General features: G+C 30.8%; 1 protein-coding gene across 3 annotated transcripts in view; it reads right to left on the bottom strand.

Moving 5' to 3' along the window:
- LOC145276919 (NBAS subunit of NRZ tethering complex-like) overlaps positions 1–21,636 on the bottom strand; it is a 199,874-nt gene that overhangs the window by 124,519 nt on the left and 53,719 nt on the right. For all 3 annotated transcript variants that reach the window (XM_080128386.1, XM_080128388.1, XM_080128387.1), the window contains 6 exons: positions 16,998–17,067; positions 10,005–10,130; positions 9,142–9,293; positions 6,622–6,771; positions 4,716–4,794; positions 4,038–4,142 (listed from right to left, as the gene is read on the bottom strand). In XM_080128386.1, the coding sequence (XP_079984512.1) occupies positions 4,038–4,142; positions 4,716–4,794; positions 6,622–6,771; positions 9,142–9,293; positions 10,005–10,130; positions 16,998–17,067 (682 nt within the window). The remainder of the gene's footprint in view (positions 1–4,037; positions 4,143–4,715; positions 4,795–6,621; positions 6,772–9,141; positions 9,294–10,004; positions 10,131–16,997; positions 17,068–21,636) is intronic.

The raw sequence follows: 21,636 nt of genomic DNA, 5'->3' as shown, positions 1-21,636 counted from the left end.
CTTTTTGGGCTGAGAGTGTGTTGCCTAGTCTTACTTTGAAGTGTCTATTATTTAAGAGATTGCAAATGAATTCTGGCATTCTGTCCCTAAATCCAAGTTCATATAGGTCTTTTTTAATGCCATATTTCCAAGTAGTGTCATATGCTTTTTCTACGTCGAAAAAGATTGTTATTAGATGTTCTTTTCTGGCAAAAGCTTCTCTGATGAATGTTTCTAATCTGATTAGGTGGTTGATGGGGCTTCTATTTTTTCTGGAGCCTGATTGATATTCTGTTATCAGGTTTTTGCTTTCAAAATACCATGTTAGTCTTTCATTGACCATCCTTTCGAAGGTCTTGCATATGCAGCTGGTGAGGGCAATGGGTCAGTAATTTGTTGGATCTGAATGGTCTCTTTTTGGTTTAGGCGTTGGAATTACTATGGCTTCTTTCCAGTTTTTGGGGATGTTATTGTCCATCCATATGTCGTTGTATATTTGTATAAGGTAGTTGTAGTCCATAAATAGAGTTGGGTCACAAATTGCTAAATCAATAGCTGAGAGAGTGCCTGTTGCTGGGTGTAGATATGTATTTTTTTTGGTGCTGAGTAGGCATAATTGATTTTGGTTAAGTAGCGTTTTGATTATTTTACCACGTTTGTCATTTCTTGTACTACCCCATAGTTCATTGTGGCTGTTTAGGTTCCCCATTAGTATGAATGGTTTTGGTAGTTATTGGATTAGGGCATTTAGTTCAGTTTCTTTTATTCTTTCACTTGGTGGGATGTATAGTGAACAGAATGTTATTGTTTTATAGAATGTTGCGGTTATTGCAACAGTTTGCATGTTTGTTTTTAGGTTTATTTCACTGTGTGGTATGTTTTTGTTTATAAGTAGTGACGATCCTCCTGTAGCTATGTTTGAATTTTTGTTTATGTAGTTATATGAGCAGTAGTGTTTTATATTGTATTATCTTCTTTTAAGTGGGTTTCTTGTAGAGCAATTATAGCAGGGCAGAAAGTTTTTATAAGGAGTAATATTTCTTCAAAGTTAGGTTTTGTTCTTCTTATGTTCCATTGAATTATTTTATGAGCCATGGTTTGTCTTTTTCTGGTTTTGGACTGTTGGTGTTTATGTCTACGTCCATAGTTTCGATGTTTGCTTGGGTGTTTCGGGTTTCAGATCGCGAATGGAGTCGCAGTGGGTGATGGGGTCCTGATCTAGAGGTTGAGCGGGATCTGTTTATTTTGCTTTTATTGGTAGCGGTCTTGTGGGGTTCTTTTGGGGTCTGTTTATTTTTTTATTTTTACTGTCATATGGGTTGTTTCTATGGATGCTATTGTTTGGAGTTTAATAGGTTTTTGTGGTAGATTTTTAGTTTGGGGACTTTGTTTTATTTCGGTTATATTCTTTAAAAAATCTTTACTTTCTGTGATGGTTTGTTTCATGGTTTTTTTTGAAGTCTTCTATTAGTTTTCTCATTTCGTTGAGTAATTTCATGAATATTTCAATTTGGGTGTTTGAGGGATTTGGTTTTGTTGTATTATTATTTGGTTCAAGGTTAGGCTGTGTATTTCTTTTTGTTATCTCAGAGTATTTTGTGTTTTCTGCTAGTTTACGAGCTTCTTGGAAACTTATGTTTTTGGTGTATTTTATTCTGAGAGTTTCTTTTTCTTTTTTCCATTTTTCGCATTCCTTTGAGTTTGCGCTATGATTTTGATGGCAATTGACTCATTTTGGTGCGTTTTGACAATCAGTATGTGTTTCTTTGTCTCCGCATCTCATACAAGTTGGTGGTCATGTACATCGATCTTTATGGTGCCCGTATCAATGAAAATTGTGACACCTGAATGGGCTTGGTATGTAAATTTCAGTGTTTATTTTTTTGTATCCTATTTTTATGTTGTTAGGTATTTGAGGAGTATCAAATGTTAATATGTAAGTGTTTGTGTCTATGATTTCGCCGGATCTTGTTTTTATCTGAATTCTTTTGATATCAATGACGTTTTCATTTTTAAGGTTATTTTTTGTTTCTTCTAAGGGGCACAGGGTTAGTTCGGGGCACCTGATTACACCTTTGCTAGTGTTCAATGTTCTGTGGGGGTAGGTTTTTATTTTTCGATCATCGAAAAGTTTCCATTTCTAAATTTCAATTGCTTGTTTCTGGTTTGTTATTTCGATTAACAGTGTGCCATTTTTTTGTTTTTTTACAGTTTTTGGTTTGATTCCTTTTGATAGTATTCTTTCTATTTTGAAAGGAGACATTTTTGTTCTTTGTTCTCCTTCAATTGTTTCTATTACAAAAAATCTCAGGAAGTTTTGTTTGTTTATTTCAGTTTCTGAGTCTGAGCTAGTTAGATCAGAAACTTCTGAATGACTTCTTTTTTGAGGCTTATAGTGGGCCATTTTTGTAGTTCGTAATTTTTCTTCTCTCGTGCTCCCCACCCACCCCAGAGGCCTATATGGGAGGTGTTGGGGGGGGGCATTCGCCCCCAACAGCAACAGGGGTACACGAGAGGTATACTCGTCTCGTTGGTGGACTTAAGTACCTGTAGTTCATCCATTTTTACTAAAAAAATGTTTTCAAAAGCCTCTTTTTAGTAAGAATATTTGTTTTTCAGCCGTGATAAGTCCATTTGTCCAGCGAGTGATTGACCCATGAGCCACCGCTTTCTAAATCTGTTTATTGTAAAAAGGTGGGGAGTGCGAGTGGATTTTCTTGTTATGTTAGTCCGGTTTAGAGCTTGACGTGACCAGCCGATTGATTGGATCGGGCCCGTCCAACCGCCCGTCCAGCCCAATACAAGGCCAAAATAGAGTGTTGCAACTGATACCTTTGTTTTCCCTAGGTATCAGTTACTCAGCCACCAGGATCCCTTTCCTAGGCATTATGGGTCGCCACCCACGGCAAACATGTGGCCCTATTGAGAGGTTTTTACTCTCTGCAGGGAGGCAGTCGGTGTATTCTTATGCCCCACCGACGGGGTTGGGTAGTAGGGATAGAAAAAGAAAGGAGAGTGGAGGGGGGGGGCTGTTGTTTTTGTTTTTATTTTTGCAGAACATAATTAAGTTTTACAAAGGAGAATAGAAAACAAAAACAGAAAATCGATGTAGGTGCATTTCGTCTTAGGAAGCCAATAGACAGCCTGATCTGGTAGCACCAGTAGAAGTTTAGGAAACAACCAAGATGAGAATAATAGTTTGAATAATCTAAATAATACTAACTTATTATTTTTTTATCTGTATTATTACTTTAGAACATTCTTATACCTTATTTTTAAAGTCTGCATAAATTTTTTAAATTACTAGTTTTGTTTTTTGGTTTTTGGTTTTGAATGCTAAGCCAAAATAAGCTCTTGGGACTAAGTGTATTATAACAGATGTATAAAATGGATTTTATAATTTAAAAAGAAAAGATAAAAACATGAAACAAAATGAACATTTGACATGTAATATCGTTATTGTTAAATATTATGCAATATTAGAAAATGAGATTTACAACATTGTTTTCAAATGTATTTGAAGTCTTCATATTAATTGTATAATTAGTCTCTTGCCTTGCTGCAGTTTAATAAGAGATCTATCATTAAGAAAACTGCAATGTAAATGCTGATCTAACCCAACATATTACATTTGAGGATTTGCTGAAAGCATGGAAGTCATCCTAAGGATAAATCTCAGTTATATTGGTACAGTGTCATGTGGAGCACTAAGCTTCCTTGATAAACCGTTGCAGAAGCATGGAGATCTTAAATCACAGGAAAGTTGGCCAGCCAAAGAAAACTTGGAAGCAAGGGACTGGACATGACCATACAAAATAGAATTTAGAAACAGTTGATTCACTCTACTGTGTTAACTGAAGAGTAAGCTGGTGAAATATCGAAAGAAACGTCTGGTATACAGAAAAATGATGTTAATCTACCTAACAATTGCTGTTAGGCAGTTTTTAATCATGAGGTATTTTTTAGCTCCTTACATCAAGTGGCTTCATGCCTAGTCTAGAGCGATTGCCATAAAAAAATTTAAATGAAGAGTGAAAGAGAGAATAAAATAAAATTACCTGAGCAAATTTAACAGCAGCTTCCACAATATTCTCTGAACGAAAGGTTTCAAAAAAACTTTTTTCAAAACGTTCAGGAGCAGAATGAATACCACCAAGGATGAGCTACAAATAAATTTTTACATTAATATCAGTTATATATAAATATATATAATTGCAATGAATAACATTCTTGATGAATAGTGAAGGAAATTTTAGATATGCTAGACAGCCAAATCTTATTTTTTGACATTTTTTAATTATAAAATATATATAGCAAATCTCTATAAAAAAAATATTAAAAATCAGCAAAATTACTAATGGACCAAAATAATTTCGTAATCAAATTTATAGATTTTAGAATCAAAGCAATCATTTGAGTTCATTAGATTTAAGCCTGTTTTTAAAACTTCCAAATTTTAAATATTCTGCAATTATGAATAAATACTTAATTACTGAAAAATAAATTTGAAGAAATTTTCTTTCATTTAATTAATTTGAACTTTAAATTTTTATAATGGTTTATTGTTTTGAAAATCTATATTGAAAAAAAAATGAGACTATTTTTTAAGAGAACAAATAAAATGACTGTTAAAATAATTATCTTTCTATCATTTCCTTTCTTTATCAGAATTGTTTAACAATTAAAAACCTGCATACAACATTAAGGAAAATTTGCAAAATTAAAAGAAAGTTTACCTCATAAGTCATCAAACGATCCAAGTATTGAAGTAATTTAAGGCGAGCTCTGCATAACTCTTTCTGTTCAAGGAACAATCTAAAATTAAAATAAATATCAAGTGGATAAACAAAATAAAAATTGATCAAATTTCTCAGTATAACCAAACATGCCTCAACTAATCATTCAAAATCCAAGAATATGAAAACTGTTTATTTTTTATTTAATTGTGCATGGTGTAAAAAAATTGATTTGTCTTCGTGGTGAAGTTAAAATTGTTTATATCTAAGTAGAAAGTTTTTATTTTACTTCATCCCTCACAAAGCATATTGTATGGATTCATAAGCAGCTACTGTGAAGTACTGCTAGTTGGGTGGATCAGGGTATTGATGTTTATGGGGGTGGGGATGGGGCGTACAAGTGCATTAAGTTTATCGGAGCACATTCTGTGGAAGGACTTGTAAAACAAGTGCAGAAATGCAACACTAAAGTGATGTGACAATGGCTGGAGCTTCACTGACAGTGTGGAATCTATTAAACTTGCTTTTTTGTTTTTTGCACCCTGTCTAACAGGGAGAGGCTACTGTTTGTGCACCAGCCCAGATATGGCAACAATACTCAATTTATAGGCAAATGATGACTTTGTAAATATATAGGATACTGGCAGATGTGAATAGTTTTTTATTCCAGTAGAGGTAACCTACTTTTTTGCAGTAGACTTTGCAACATCTTCTATGTATTTATTCCATTTCATATTGTCTGAGAATATTAGTCCATATTCATTGGTTTACCTAATCTTTTATGTATTAGTGATTACACAGTAATGCGACCACACTATGCATCATGAACACGCAATGTTAAATTCAGTCTTCACATTCAGTTAACTATGAGTTGTAAGAAGTTTGCATTAAATTAAAGAGTAGTGGTTGTTGGAATCACTATTAGCATTATTAATTCATCCCTTTTTATATAGTATGTATTCAAAATAAACAAGACAAATATATTCATTAATAACTTTCAATTTTGTGCTGCAAAGTTTTTAAATATACTTTAAACATTGAGTAAAGTGTGAGTTTCAAAGTGTGTATGGGTTGTTGGATAGTAATTGGATTATAATTATTACTGAAACTCATTATGTTGACTTCCATATTCTGTAGAAGTGACGTTGAAGTGTTGACTGAAAACTGAACTTTTGGTAAACAAGCGTTTGCTTTTATTTCATCCATGAGGATCAACACTTTGTTAGATCATGTGTGAAGCATTCATTGGTCCATAAATCACAATTAACACTTTGGTGTGAACCTGTGTATTTATGTATTCCTTGTTTGTCTTGTCTTTGTAAACAATAATTACATATCTCCTCTTTCAATTTGAGAATGTTGCTTCAGGTAGGGAAAAGGAAAATGAAGTAAATAAATGGAAAGAGTGAAGCAGAAGAAAATTAAAAGAGAACATCCAAATAATTTACACTAAAGGTGAAAAACTTTAAAAACATCATTAATATTTTCTTTCAAGCGGAGGTCATTAGTGAAATTATCAGTTACGTCCATAAAATAAATAAATAAATCTATTTAAAAATTTTGTTTCTTATATGCTTTTTAACATAAAAGAAACAAAATTTTTAAATAGATGTTCTTTGTTACATAAAACAAAAAAAATTAAGCAAAGAATATCTCAGTTAAGAATGCATTTAAAAGCAGGGTTTAAACATTTAAATAATTATTTTTATTGATATTTTTTACACTGTGCACTATGTTATGAATTGCCCAATATTGTTTACAATATAAATCATAAAACAGTGCTTGGTATTTATATTCAACATATTTAATAGCCAGACACCATTAGGTAAGTACTACTAATATAATACAAAATATTAACTATAATATAAAAAAATACAAGTGCTATAAAATAAAAATTATCACTTACGAGTCAAATTTGATTTGGTCCAGTAATTTTTGCTTCCTTTTTAAAATTTTATCTTGCTGTTTTTGTAAATCAGCCATATTGAAGAAATCAATACTTTCATATTCATCGTCACTGTCATTAATCAGTTCATCATCATCACATATGACAAACCTGAAATGTACAATGAAAATAAAAAATAATTAAATGGCAGATACTAATGCATACAACCATGGTTACCAATTATTACAGTAAACAATTTTCTTTGCAGAAAGTACTGTCTTTTGATAAGAGAGCAAAATAAAAATTAGAAGTAGGTATCTCAAACCAAAATGTTATTTTCATTATATCTACAAACTTTTAATGTGAGTACATAGATATTTGCAAAACATAAACAATGAAACGAAATTTTGGTAGCACCAAATTATGACTGTTCAAAACAGTGAACCTTCATAATATGTTTTATAGCACAGTAGAGATCAAGCTGGGTGTTTTTTTAAATAACAAATCAATAAAAATCCCAGATTTGAACCATGAAAAAACAGACTGAAACACAATTTGACAGGAGGGCAACATTTTAATTCACTAAAATTTTGAACAAGGCTTTTTTGTGAAAGACAACTTAAAGCCTGATATTAAGCCAGCTATATTGATGAGTATTCCTTTTTCCAGAAGATGAGACTGTTTTTATATGTATTGAGACACACAATATCATGCACAATAAATTGAAAATCACAAGCATTAAAATATAATTGGTCATCAGTGAAAATAGTAACCTAATTTTAAGTAACGTAGAAATAAAACAATTAATTACACAAGAGAAAGAATTATACATTTATAAAGAGAAATGGGTGTAGTTTTGTTTACATCCAAGTTTTATCAAATTAGCACTCCAAAAATAAATGAACCAGTTGAAATTGAAGAGAATTTTACTATATTTACAGTTTTGAACACAAAACTAACTGGTTTGTGATATCTATTATAAAACACAATCATCACAAAGGTTCCATTTTCATATTTGGTATCATTAAATCTAATGAAATTTTTCCCCATACTTTTCTTATTAAAATTTTAAAATCTCTTAATTATAGATAAATATGATTTTCACAGATAATTAAGAATTATTTTGCAAAAATGGAACGCAATACTGTTAGTAGACATCATAATGAAAATGTTAATAAATTTGGAAATAATAAAAATACACATTAAACACATTCTATTATGACTGTTTTTTTTAGCATGACACACAAAAAAAATTAAAATGAAAAATAGTGTGTCAGTCAGAAACTCAGAAATGAAAGATATATAATAAAGATTAGTATAGATTAACAACTTTTATTTACATTAAGAAGAAAATAAAAACCAAAATATAAGTGCAATAAATGCAACCGAAATTAAAGCTTTGGGAGAATTTAGGAATAATAGCTAAGGAAGATAAAATAATGTGAATATCATTTTCCTGAAATATAATTGACAAATAAGCATTCAGCAATTTGAAGAGAAGCTAAGAAACATTAATAATAATGAAAGAAAGAAAATGCAAAACAGAAGGAATACATTGAAACTTTAGCAGACATGTGCTTTTTCTGTTTATTATTTTTTCTTATTTTTATTTAGGAGAAAGAATATGTCTACAAGTCCAGATGGGAAGGGATTTTTTTTAATTATTAGGTTGGTGCAAAAACAATATCGTTTTCTCAACCATGTTACTTTTATATATGATTTCTGAATTAATTCATTGATATATATATAAGTAATAAAAATTCAGAAAATATTAAGTTTAGAAGTTTGTGCGACTCGGATACTTTTGAACCAGCTTATCATAAACTCAGTCAAGTTACTCAGAGGAAAATTCATTATTGATAGCATGACCATTCAATACAATTTCAAAATACAAGATTCCTTAAAAGTTCCATGAATCTTTTGGCTAGGATAAAAGTGTAGTATTTAATAAAACCTTCAACAAATGTTGGGTTATCTTAAGTAGGATAGCTCCTAGTATCAATGTGATATTGTGGTGACTGAGATGATCCTATTTATGAGTAGGATAGACATTTTTATCATCACTTTAGACAAAAGATGGACAATGACATTCATTTTCCCCACATTTTTGATGGCCTTGTGCCTTATTTGTTTTAAATCCAATTTTTTATATTTTCAGCATATCAAGGTGTAGTATCTGCTTTAATACTTCATCTTTTCTGTCTTTTAAGTGAAAGAGAAATCCTGCTAGATTGCAGCAATTTTTATTTTTGTTTTTTGGAGAGTTGGATTTTCCCCACATTAAAAACCGACCTTATGTCTAACTCTGCCCTCATGGTGAGGCAAGTAAATAGGAATAGTATACAACCTAGTAATGAAAATTAAATATAATTTCAAATGCATTTTAAAATTAACTTTAATATCTAACTCATTCAATAATAATTTTCTTTAATTATATTCATATTTTATTCTCCTTGTTACAAAATTACAAATTACAAAATTAAAATTCATTCTTCTTTGCAAAATTCTAATAAAATTATTAAACTGAAAAAGAAATTTTACCTTCCTCCATCCTCCTTCTTGGCAATGGCAATCATAGCTTGCAGATCAGTTCCTTTAAGACCATATTTTAACAGATCTTTAAGAGCATGGATGGAGTCTGGTATTCGTTCCAAACATTCATGGAGTACCCAAGATCTTTTACTAATCTTACGCTGGAAATACAAAAATGAATAAATATGAGACCAATGACATACAATGAAAAAGGATAACTATATAAAGTAAACTTTGTTTTTAAATAAGTTGCAATAAACGTTAAATTTTTCAAGGAATATAAAGACACCATTAAAATGTACATTCAATTACATCTGAGGTCATTAGAGACAATTATTGGTCAGGTTCATAAAATAACATTAGAACTTTAATGAAATTCATTTTTTTAAATAGATTTTCTTTGGTTTATAAAATAAAAGTAAAATCAAACAAAGAATATTTCAATGAAGAATGTATTTATGAAATGGTTTAAACATTTGAATAATTATTTTTATTGGTAAATATGAGAATTAAAATACTTAAAGAAAAAAAAAATCTGTTTCTATTCATTAAAGCCATTTGCCGTTTTACAGAAACCTAGTATCAATAAGCAGTTTTTTTTTTAAGAAAATTCAATCACATTAACAGTTGTTTTTTATTACTTGATTTCATATTGCAAATGTTATTTTAAAATCTATTTTCAAGACAAACATTATAAACATGAACATATTTGAAATTATTTCCAACCAGCAATATATCTCCACACAAACAACAGGTGAATATTGCTAGTTAGTTTCAACATAAATAAGACATATAGTCTGTTGTTCATGTGGAGATATACTGCTGTATAATACTTATACTTGAAGTATAAATAATAAGATATATAACATTACCAAGTAATCATTTATGGAGGCCACAGAGACAGGCGAGTTGTGCCATTGACGTTGATAAACCAAATCACAATCGAGGTCATAAGCCATTGCCAGAGCCAGGGCTTCTCCATATTCTTCATTGTCAATCTTAAAAAGAAAGAAAACAAACATTAATTCAATCATTTAATAAATATATAGCTTCTGATAAAAATTTACAGAATAAGTATTTATGTTTATATCAATTTTTTAACGTTACAATTTTTATTAGATGTACTTGTGACCCAACAGATAATGATCACTACTATTATTTATTCTACTTAGATTTCATTCAACAATTTATAAATAAGCACATATTTTTAAGACATTCTCTTTACTTCTTTCTATCTTCCTCTTATTATACAGAAGTAAAGAGACAATATTTTGTCATCTAATTTGCATACATGTCTATGGTGTGTACAGATACATATATTTAAATCAGATAACAATGCTAAAAGGAGAGAGCCACTATTCCTATAAATGCTAATTTGAGACAAAGAAATATTAGAGCATGTTTGAATCAACAGAGAGTGAGAGGGGCAAGAAATGCATAAATAGCTAAGAAAGAGAGTGATTTACACAGTTAACTATAAATTAGAATGCGGAAAACATATTTGTTTTTCAAACATTCTTTACAACTTCATTTTACCCTAAACAATGCATATTGCCACTGAAACATAAGAGGTTATTAGGGGTCAGATTTATAGTAGTCATCATAAGTGGGAGTTGTGCAACAAAATATTTGTTCACATTGCATTTAAATTTCTGCATGCTGGTACAGTTGAGAAAACAGGAAGCAGAGAGAGAATTTCAAAGGTAAGCAGTCCAAAGAAAGAAGCTATTTAAATAGAAATTTTTTTTTTTTTGTCAGTCAGAAACTCAGAAATGAAAGATTTATAATAAAGGTTAGTGTAGATTAACAACTTTTATTTGCATACAATATATAAAAACTTTGGGATAATTTAGGAATAATAGCTAAGATAAACTAATGTGACTATCATTTTCATGAAATATAATTGACAAATTAGCATTTAGCAATTTGAAGAGAAGCTAAGAAACAATAATAATAATGAAAGAAAATGCAGAACAGAAGGAATACATTGAAATTACAGTGTTTCCTTTCTAGATGTCAAAACCACAGAAATTTAAAGATGTCTGCAAAAACAACTTTCAAATGTTCTTGAAGTAGCAGACATGTTTTTCTTCTATTTATTATTTTTTCTTATTTTTATTTATGAGAAAGAATATGTATACAAGTCCAGGTAGGAAGGGATTATTTTAAATTATGTGTCTTTTGATCAGATAAGAAATGCTTATATTTCACAGCGGACTGCATTTTCAATTTCCAAGTATTTGATCATTTTTTTTTTACCGTTTATGCATGAACTTATTTTTGGAGTAAATAAATCCTTGCTTTCTGATCATCTTAGACACTGGCTAAGAACAGACGTTTATGGTCACTTATTACACAATTTATGTTTGCCTCCTTCCTGTTGACCATTACTTCATCCTCATATTCTCTCTTCTCTTTGCACACAACAGCTTCTCATCATTTCCCCTCTCTCATGCAAATTCTACTTGCATCTACCTCTGCTCTTCCTATCATTGAACTTTTTTTTTTTTTCTTCTGACCTTCTCCCTTGCCTATTCTTACATTCATACAAGCAAAATTTCCCTTTTTCCCTATTTTCATTTTTGTTTTATTAAAAAGTTTTGTTTGAAAAAAAATATATAATTTCCTATCGTCGCATTTAATCTCTTATTAAGTCGCAAAAAATGTAGAAAGAAGTTGCCGCAGCTTGCAACTATCGTCGCATTTTCATTTTTTGTAACCTTAAAAACTAGATGTTGGTGTTATTAATATTATAAGCTTTGTTACAGTAAATAAAAAAAAAATAAAGTTGCCGCAGCTCTAAAAGTTTCATCCTTGTTTTATTAAAGAGTGTCATTCTTGGTAGTTTTTAAAGGTTAAATACTAATTTTTTAATAACCTTACCATAACATTTACTTTTTAATTAAGAAAAAAAAAAATGTTGCCGAACTTCTTTTTTAAATGTTTTCCTTTAATGAAAATATTATGGGTTCGTTGTTTTTTTTCTTAATAGTCACATAAAGACTACATTTTGTATTATTAATGTTATCAACTTTGTTTCATTAAAAAAAATTTCTCGCAAATTTCTTTTTTAATGTTTTTATTTTAAAAAAATATTGTGTCCTAAATCAGGATGAAAAAAATGAATCTCTTAATAAACGAGTGACAAATTATAAAACAGCGTCGGTTGGCTTCTAGGTGCTTTGATCAGTTTTATTTGGATTTTCTGTCCCATGTGTGTACATTTCTTAAGCTTCTTAATAGAAGATGATTTCACAGTATCTCCCCATCGTCTCGTTCCAAAATAGTAATGCTACCCTTATTTTTATCCATCAGTCCATTCATAATATCAGCCAAGGTTGACTCAAAATGAATTCTATTGAATGGGTGTTTCACTTCATAGATGAGACTATATATGTCTGTCATCTGCCTTATTTATTCTCAAAAGCAAATGTCTTAGTGAATAGGATATATGTTCTTTACCACCTTCCTTTCACTAATGTGTATCTTAATTTTATTTAAATTTCAGCTTTAAATTCTACAACATTAGTTGTTTCAACGTTTCATAATCCCCTTCTACTTCCTGTGTTATGCACTATTATTCAAAATAACACTTTCTTTTGCTCCATAAATTTGATATAGGTCTGACTGTCCATCTTTCTTAGTTTCCTGAATTTTGGCAATATACTTAGGATACAAGTTCTTAACTCTTCAGCATGACTGCTTTCAACATCTCGGATCCCGTTATCAAAGACTCCTTCATTTGTGAGGAAGAACCTACAGGACTACATGTGCATTTTTATTTTCATCCAGGGCTCCTTTTTTGGGGATCTCGATTTTCCTCACATTTAAAACAGAATGTGTACCTAACTTTCACTTTGTGGAGAGGGAAGTAAATAAGGAAAACATTCAGCATTACCCCCTCCTTGTTGAGGACAGGATTTATTGCCTACCCTTGATGCTCCCACATTCATGAGAGTGTGCTGATGTAACTATGCAAGTATTTTTGTTCCCATCCAAAATGACCCTCTTTTACCCTTGTTGGAGCGTAAAAAAAATAAAGAAAATATCTAGTATTGCATACACTTTTCTATGTAAGAGGCTTGTTGCTTGCAACTCCCTCATTTCTGAGGGAGTACTGATGGGACTATACGGACATTTTTGTTCTTATTTACACTTTTTGAAGCTGGATTTTCCTCACATTAAAAGCCAACACAATCCAACTTTTGCTTGATGAAAAAGCTAGTAAATAGTGATTATGTTCAGCATAGCATTTCCTTTTCTGAAGGGAAGGGACAAAGATTTGTCAGTAAGCAAGTAAATTAATCTGCATTACCTCCTCCTTTATGAATCGAGGTGTTTTTTTTTTGTTTTGTTTTTTTTACATGGAGGTCACCCCTTATCAAGGCCTGGAAGCCACTCGGGGATAAGGGTTATTGCGTGTACAGTAATTACTGGGATAGTATCACAGTAATCGTTAGTATTAGAGTTTTGATAAAGTGTCTTACTTGCAGGGGCGGTTCATCAGGAATTTGTTTATGTTGGACTTGAAGACATCTAAGTTGTAGTTAGGTGGGAAACAAGCAAACGGAAGAGAGTTCCACAGGCATGCACTTCTAAGAAAGAAGCTTTGTTCATGGAATCTATGTTTTGATTTAGGCACAGATAAAGAGTGGGGAAAATTATTGACAGTGGTTTCAGCTAGAGTAACTTGCCAGGTAAGCATTAGAGATGCCCCGTTCGAAAAAAATAATGGACCCTGTGAATTGAGTGCTTAAAAAAAAAGCTGGTCACATATAATGACTCCAAGCATGAGGTAAGACTTGGCTCAATAAATTAGAGACAGGCGTGGAGAGGATATGAGAATCCTTAGGGTACCAAAGACCTATGAGAGTCGTAACACAGGCAAATCACATATAGCTTAATGAGGTGAAAGAAAAGTAAAATATATCGTAGGTACGTAAGAAGATATAACCTTATATCTTTTTTTAGAGATGCATGAATGCGGGATATCTTTGCTGGATCTTGGAAGCTCTGATGAGAGAGAAGAAAAAATCACAAAAATCGGGCCATTTAGCTAGAATCTAGGCGCAAATAGGAATCATGATGCAAGGTTGGGGGTTAATTAGTTAAGGGTGATATTCTCTAAATCTTCATCAAAATTCCAAGAGTCCGAGCAAGGAAATCCAAGTGAATCAGTGTGATGAAAGGTATATCTTAAAATTTGGAAGCCAACCACGAAGATTATGAGCTTTGAGATGTCCCGAAAAAGATAAGATAGTTACAAAATGAAAACAAAGCCATACTTAATAGAACAACCGGGTAAAGGATATGATCAGAGCACTTTTGGGATGAAAGGAATCGTCAATTTTTAAAGAGGTAAAGTGAGACCTCTAGTTTACGGCATAAGGGTGGCTGGATATAGCAGCTAACAAGGATCAGGGGAGGAATACCCTACACCCCAAAAAAATAAAATAAATGCCAAGAAGATAAGAGAGGGTCTGATCTAATAAAAAAAAATAAAATAAAAATAAATAATAATAATTGTGAGGTCAGTTGGAAAGGGCTGACTAAGGAGTTTTTTTAGCCTGATCTTAGCCATGTGGTTGTGTAGATATAGAAAAAATGTACTAGAATTTAAAAATGCATACATTTTTTGAAAATAAGGATAGAAGGTATGTTAGAGAACAGTCGCCTGTTCTTGTAAGTTGTAAAAATGAGATAGGATAGTTTGAGAATTCAAACCTGGGAAGCTAGGTTTGGAATTAAGATTCAGGAGAATTCCAATCATAAGTTTAAAATACAGAGATGTTATTGAAAAGGAATGCGTTGTTAGTAATGTTATTGAAAAAGGAATTTGATGATTCAATTCTGTTTATGAAAATGAAGTTAAAATAAGGAATTTGAAACGAAATAGGAAAATGATAAACATATTTGTAAAAGAGGTTAGTCGAAAATTAGGTTAGAGAATTCTTCTTAGCAAGCATGTGTGGACGATGCACGTGTTTTGGGCATGTTTTAGAAAATGTGAGGCATGTGAGACAATGTGAGGCATGTCAGGCCATGGGACTGATATGCACATTGTTTGGTCATGCAATGATGTCATGAGTAAGAGATGAGTTCTCAATATAGTTAGAAGTCAGTCAGTCAGAGAGAGAAGAGGGCCAGTCAGTGCCGAGGCAGAGTCGACAGAGGGTCAGACAGAGCTGACATCCGCCTTGGAAGCAAAGGTAGAAGTTGAAATTATGTAGAAACTTTGAATTCCTTGATGCGAAATCATTGACCGGTCAAAGAAATAAAAGGATGTCTTCATCATTTTGTAGCAACTGTCTTGTGTTATGTCATTCAACAACAAAGGTATTGTGAATTTGCATTATAAGAACTTTGTGTATAAACTCATCTAAGAATGTGTTTCTATCATCTTAAGAATGTGCCCCCCTCTCAGTATCAAGAAATAATGAATGGTCCTTCATTATGATAAAAGACTGAAAATCCTCATCTCTGGTCCCCCCTCGCCAATCTTTCACGAAAAACACCCGTCTAGCTGAATCCACTGTGAAAAATTTCCCCCACTCTTTATCTGTACCTAAATTAAAACGTGGATTCCATGAACAAAGCTTCTTTCTTAGAACTGCACGCCTGTGGAACTCTGTTCTGTCTGCCTGCTTCCCACCTGACTACAACTTGGATGTGTTCAAGTCCAACGTTAACAAATTCCTAATGAATCGCCCCCTTAAGTAAACACTTCATCAAATCTCCACACTAACGTAATGTACTTGCAATAACGCTTATCCCTGAGTGGCTTCCGGGCCTTGATAAGTGGTGACCACTGTGTAAAAAAAAAAATATGTGTTAGAGATAATGTTTATAGAAACACTCCCAGAACTGTCAAACTGCATAAATGTCAATCTCTCTTCTGGTCCAGCCGCAAACTGGCGACAACGTTCTGGTCCAGCCGCAAACTGGCGATAACGTTCTGGTCCAGCCGCAAACTGGCGATAACGTTCTGGTCCAGCCGCAAACCGGCGACAATGTTCTGGTCCAGCCGCAAACCAGCGACAACGTTCTGGTCCAGTCTTAAACTGGCGACAACGTTCTGGTCCAGTTTTAAACCGGTGACAACGTTCCAGTCCAATCTCAAACCGGTGACAACGTTCCAGTCCAATCTCAAACTGGCAACAACGTTCCTTATCCTGCTTTATACCACTGACGATATTAAGACACATTAATCTATTTCCTAATATTTACCTTTTTTATCAGTCGTTTTTTTAATTATCAATTAATATCAGTCGTTTTTTTTAATTGTCAATTAATATCAGTCGTTTTTTTTAATTGTCAATTAATATCAATCGTTTTTTTTAATTGTTCATCTATGTTTGTCATCTCTTTTCTATTGCCGTTACCTATTTTCCTAATTGTATGCTCAATCTCATCCAATGATCAGCCCTGCAACAGCTCTTTAAATCTGGCCTCTATTCACAGTAGCCTTACATTTCAGTGATAATATGCCTTGTTTGAGGCGAATAAAAGTAAATAAAAATAAAATGTAATGTGAACATCTTGCTGCACAACGCCCCACTTCTAATAGGTGCTTAAAATCTAGTCTCTAATCATAGTAACTCCTAAGGTCTCAGTGACATGTTTAGGTATGAGGAAATTATTTTTTGTTTTAATCGCTTTAAAAAATACAATCTTATGGATTCAGCAGATATCTACAAAGATATCCTCCAAAAAAATATCTTTCTCAGCAAAAAAGTTCAACATTAACGAAGGAAAGAACAAGAGAAAAGAAAGAGGAAGAAAGAAAAAAGATGTCAGAAACAAACACGCGTGTGTAATTCTAGGCAAACGAAAACGCAAGGGCATGTAACTCATGTATCACCTACCTTTTGAGCATATAACTCTTCAGGTGTGGTTGATCGAAGGCAGACAAGTTGGTAGGTTCGATTGACAAGCCTGTAAAGAAATCGAAATGTCGATAACCATGATAAATGTAAGAGAAGTTTCTTCCAAACAATCGTCAATCGAATCATCACATTTATTAATGGTCATTCAAAAGTTATCATTTTTTTTTTTTTTTTTTTTTTTGCAGTATAGATAACGTCTCCTATCACTTTGCATACACGAATTACATTAACGAACTGGAAAAAAAATAAATAAATAAACGTGTAACAATACTTAACCGATAAAACTTTGGACCCTCAGTCATTAAAATGACACTCCGAGCAAAGTACTTAATTGTTCAGAATAGGGTTCATATTTTGTTTTTGAAAAAACAATTAATCCGGATAAACGCTATAATTGGCCATATAAATTATTTTGAAGGGAATACAGTTGGGAAAACAATTACTTTTTTCGTGTTAAAAAAAAAAAAAAAAAAAAAAAAGATAAACGGTGGTATTGACGACATAAACTCTAATAAACAAAAATTACATAAAAACAATATCTCTGTGTTCTTGAAGGAGATATTATTTTTAAAGGCGACTACGCACCCCCATAATATTTTTAATAATTATTTTTACTTGTTTACTCCTGTTTAAAAAAAAAAAAACTGGGTCACGGAGTGAAGACAGGAAAACGAAACCATATATTTATATTTAGTTTTAACACTGAGTGTGTATTACGAAACAAAAAGAAAAAGAAAACACTTATGTATTATCAAAGAAAGCAAATATTTTATTCAGAAGAATTTAGTCTAAACAATTCTTGTTATTACGAAACAAAAAGAAACACTTCTTGTATTATCAAATATTAAATTATTATATAAAATAATTTATTAAATTAATGTTAGTGTTGAAACTAAATTAAGCATTTTGAATAAAATATTTGTTTTATTTTTTGATAATATAAGAATTTTTTGTTGTTTAAAGGTCATTGGGGGGTGCTTCTGCAGTATGCAGACGGCGGTTATCGTTTCTTCTTAGTAAAATAACGCGGATAATAAGTAACAAACAAGATTTTTATTTTTTTTCCGAAGAGAAAAATATTTGAAAAACAAAATATTTATTGTAAAAATATATCAATATATAATTGTAAAGCATTTATTTAAAAGTCAGTGTAAGAAAATATGGCACTTCTACAGTTTATCGTCGAAAACGGAGATGCCATTTTTTCGGGCACCTGTCACAAAATCAGAGGGAGAAATCGATATTTTAAACTATGACCGAAGCAGGAAATAAATAACAAAAAAGATATTAATTACTTCGGAAAGAACGATGAAAAAAAGTAAATAAAGAAAGTGAAAGATATCCGTAATTGTTTAATTGGAAATGTTTCGATTTAATTAATGAAAAAGGGGAAGTTTTTCATAAAACGTATTTATATTTTTATTATTAAAAACAGAAAATGAAAATTCATAATTGTTTAAACTGGGCGGTCGCCATTTGAAAACCCAAAACATTTATTGTATAAAAATGTATCAAAATATAATTAAGTAAGAAATAACATCGCTGCTGCTGGAGTGCGATCGATATTTACGGTAACATTTACTGGCTTATATTTTCTGTTAAATATTAATTTTTGTACTTGTGCACTTTATGAGCCGTGTTGAAATAATAACATTATTATTTAGAAAGCTATTCTTAATATTAGAAAAGAGGGATTTTTTTTTAACAAGTTCTTTCAGCTAAGAATTTAATAAACAAAAGATAACGTAAAATTTGAATTTAACTTGAAACTCTTCTTTTTCTTTCATGTCAATTTGCTTATTTATTTTAAACTAAAACAGGAAGTCCGGTTTGGCAAGCAGAACATTTTCACATAGTGGCTAAGTTTTCATGTCACCGGTACGGCGGTACGGTTGCACTTAGGGTCGTCTATGCTTTTGAATTGCCGACAATGATGTAATATAATAATTAATAGCTGCAAATACGTTACACGTGCGTAAATAAACCAAAATTGGGGAATAAGTTTCCAACCGTATTTCCTTTAAAATAATTTATATTGCCAACAGTAACGTTTAGCGATAAGCCGTATGTTTAAGTGTATCAGAATTTTGGGGGAATTTTTGACACCCCTAACACGAAACTGCGAATAAAATATAAAAAAAACTCGTAATTTCTCTTTTAAAAGTCAGTTGTTTATTTTCTTTATGGAATATACTTCCAAAATAAACTATTAAAGTTGTTTAAAAAAAATAATAGAAATATTATTTTTTATTTAAAAAAAAAAAGTGTTTACAAAGTAGCGGTGCGCCGTGCGGTGCGCAGTATCAGAAATTTCGTGAAAATAGTGAATAATTCCACCCCATCTTTCCAAGCTTATAACTCCTCGAAAAATGTAATTCAAGCCCTAATTTTTTTTTCAATTAAAGGAGCAAGGACCAAGGTTTCATTAAAAAAAAACCCCAAAAAACAATGTGTTTTTTTTTTAAAAAAAGGTTTTAAACTTCGGACTTTACAGGTAAATTCCTAAAAAAACGGGGTTTTTTTTTTTTTTTTTGTTTTAAATTTGAATATATTATTTATTGACCTTTTCTCTTCAATTTGTGATAAAACTATTCAACATAAATTAATTATTTACTTTTTAAGAGAAACTTGAAAATGGGGGGCGTGAATTTAAAAAAAAACGTTTTTCTAAAATATTATATTCGGTTTATTGGAAAGAACATAACATTTCACATTGACACTGAAAATATCGTAAAAATAGAATCAATAGAAAAATTTTGATAGATTTTTAAAGTTTAAAAATTGAAAAGTATTGAGTTCGGAAAATTCATTACTGTTTAAAAAAAAAAAATTCTATTACTTTTAAAACAACTGTAATAGTTTATTTTGGAAGTATAATCCATAAAGAAAATAAATAACCCACTTTTAACAGAGAAATTACGAGATCTTTATATATTTATTCGCAGTTTCGTGTTAGGGGTGTCAAAAATTCCTACAAAAATTCTGATACTGCTACGGCGGTGCGGTGCGCTAGGTGTGTCAGAAATTTCGTGAAAATAGTGAATAATTCCACCCCATCTTTCCAAGCTTATAACTCCTCGAAAAATGTAATTCAAGCCGTATTTTTTTTTTCAATTAAAGGAGCAAGGACCAAGGTTTCATTTAAAAAAAAAAAAAAAAAAAACGTTTTTTTTTTTTTTTTAAAAAAAGGTATTAAACTTCGGACTTTACAGGTAAATTTCTAAAAAAAACAGTACTTTTTTTTGTTTTAAATTTGAATATATTATTTATTGACCTTTTCTCTTCAATTTGTGATATATAAGACTTTGGTACATAAATTAATTATTTACTTTTTAATAGACATTTCAAAATGGGAGGCGTGAATTATTCGACCCCTGTCTTTCCAAGCTTATAACTCATCGAAAAATGTAATTCAAGCCCTAATTCTTTTTTCAATTAAAGGAGCAAGGACCAAGGTTTCATTAAAAAAAAAAAAAAAGAAAAAACAAATAACGTGGTTTAAAAAAAAAAAGGTTTTAAACTTCAAACTTTACAGGTAAAATTCTAAAAACACTACGTTTTTTTTGTTTTAAATTTTAATATATTATTTATTGACCTTTTCTCGTCAATTTGTGAGTAAATTAATTATTTACTTTTCGGTGAGTAAATTAATTATTTACTTTTTAATAGACACTTGAAAATGGGGGGGGTGAATAAAAAAAAACGTTTGTCTAAAATGTTATATTCGGTTTATTGGAAAGAACATAAAATTTCACATTGACCCTGAAAATATCGTAAAAATAGAATCAATAGAAAAATTTTGACAGATTTTTAAAGTTTAAAAATTGAAAAATATTGAGTTCAGAAAATTCATTACTGTTTAAAAAAAAAAATATATATATATTTCTATTACTTTTAAAACAACTTTGGAAGTATAATCCATAAAGAAAATAAACAACCCACTTTTAACAGAGAAATTACGAGATTTTTATATTTTATTCGCAGTTTCGTGTTAGGGGTGTCAAAAATTCCTACAAAAATTCTGATACACCTACCGGTGCGCCGTCATGCAGCCATTTTTTTTTTTTTTTACGTAATGAAATCAATTGAATTTTACAAGTTAATTTTTTTTCAATTTTTAAACTTTAAAAATCTATCAAAATTTTTCTATTGGTTAATTTTTTACGATATTTTCAGGGTCAATGCGAAATTTTATGCTCTTTCCAATAAACTGAATATAATATTTTAGACAAACGTTTTTATTTTAAATTTACCCCCCCCCATTTTGAAATATCTATTAAAATTTTGATAATTAATTTACTCACCAAAGTTTTATATATCACAAATTGAAGAGAAAAGATCAATAAATAATATATTGTAAATTAAAACAAAAAAAAGAAGTGTTTTTGGAAATTTACCTGTAAAGTCCAAAGTGTAAAACCTTTTTTTTTTTAAACCACGTTGATTTTTTTTTTTAATTGCAAGCCTATGTTCTGCTTATATTGTCCAGTAAGTATTGGATGCTGACGACAATTTTTTCTATTTCATTCAATGTTTTCTTTTTTTAGATATTTTTTTTTTTTTAATTTCACCTGACAAACAAGTATTAAACTATATTAAATCAAAAATTTATGTATTT

Source organism: Euprymna scolopes, chromosome 5, assembly GCF_053919585.1.
Source record: "Euprymna scolopes isolate OS-2025 chromosome 5, ASM5391958v1, whole genome shotgun sequence".
Taxonomy (NCBI): Eukaryota; Metazoa; Mollusca; class Cephalopoda; order Sepiida; family Sepiolidae; genus Euprymna; species Euprymna scolopes.
Note: the sequence above shows the minus strand (reverse complement) of the source record. Positions and strands in the feature narration are given on the sequence as shown.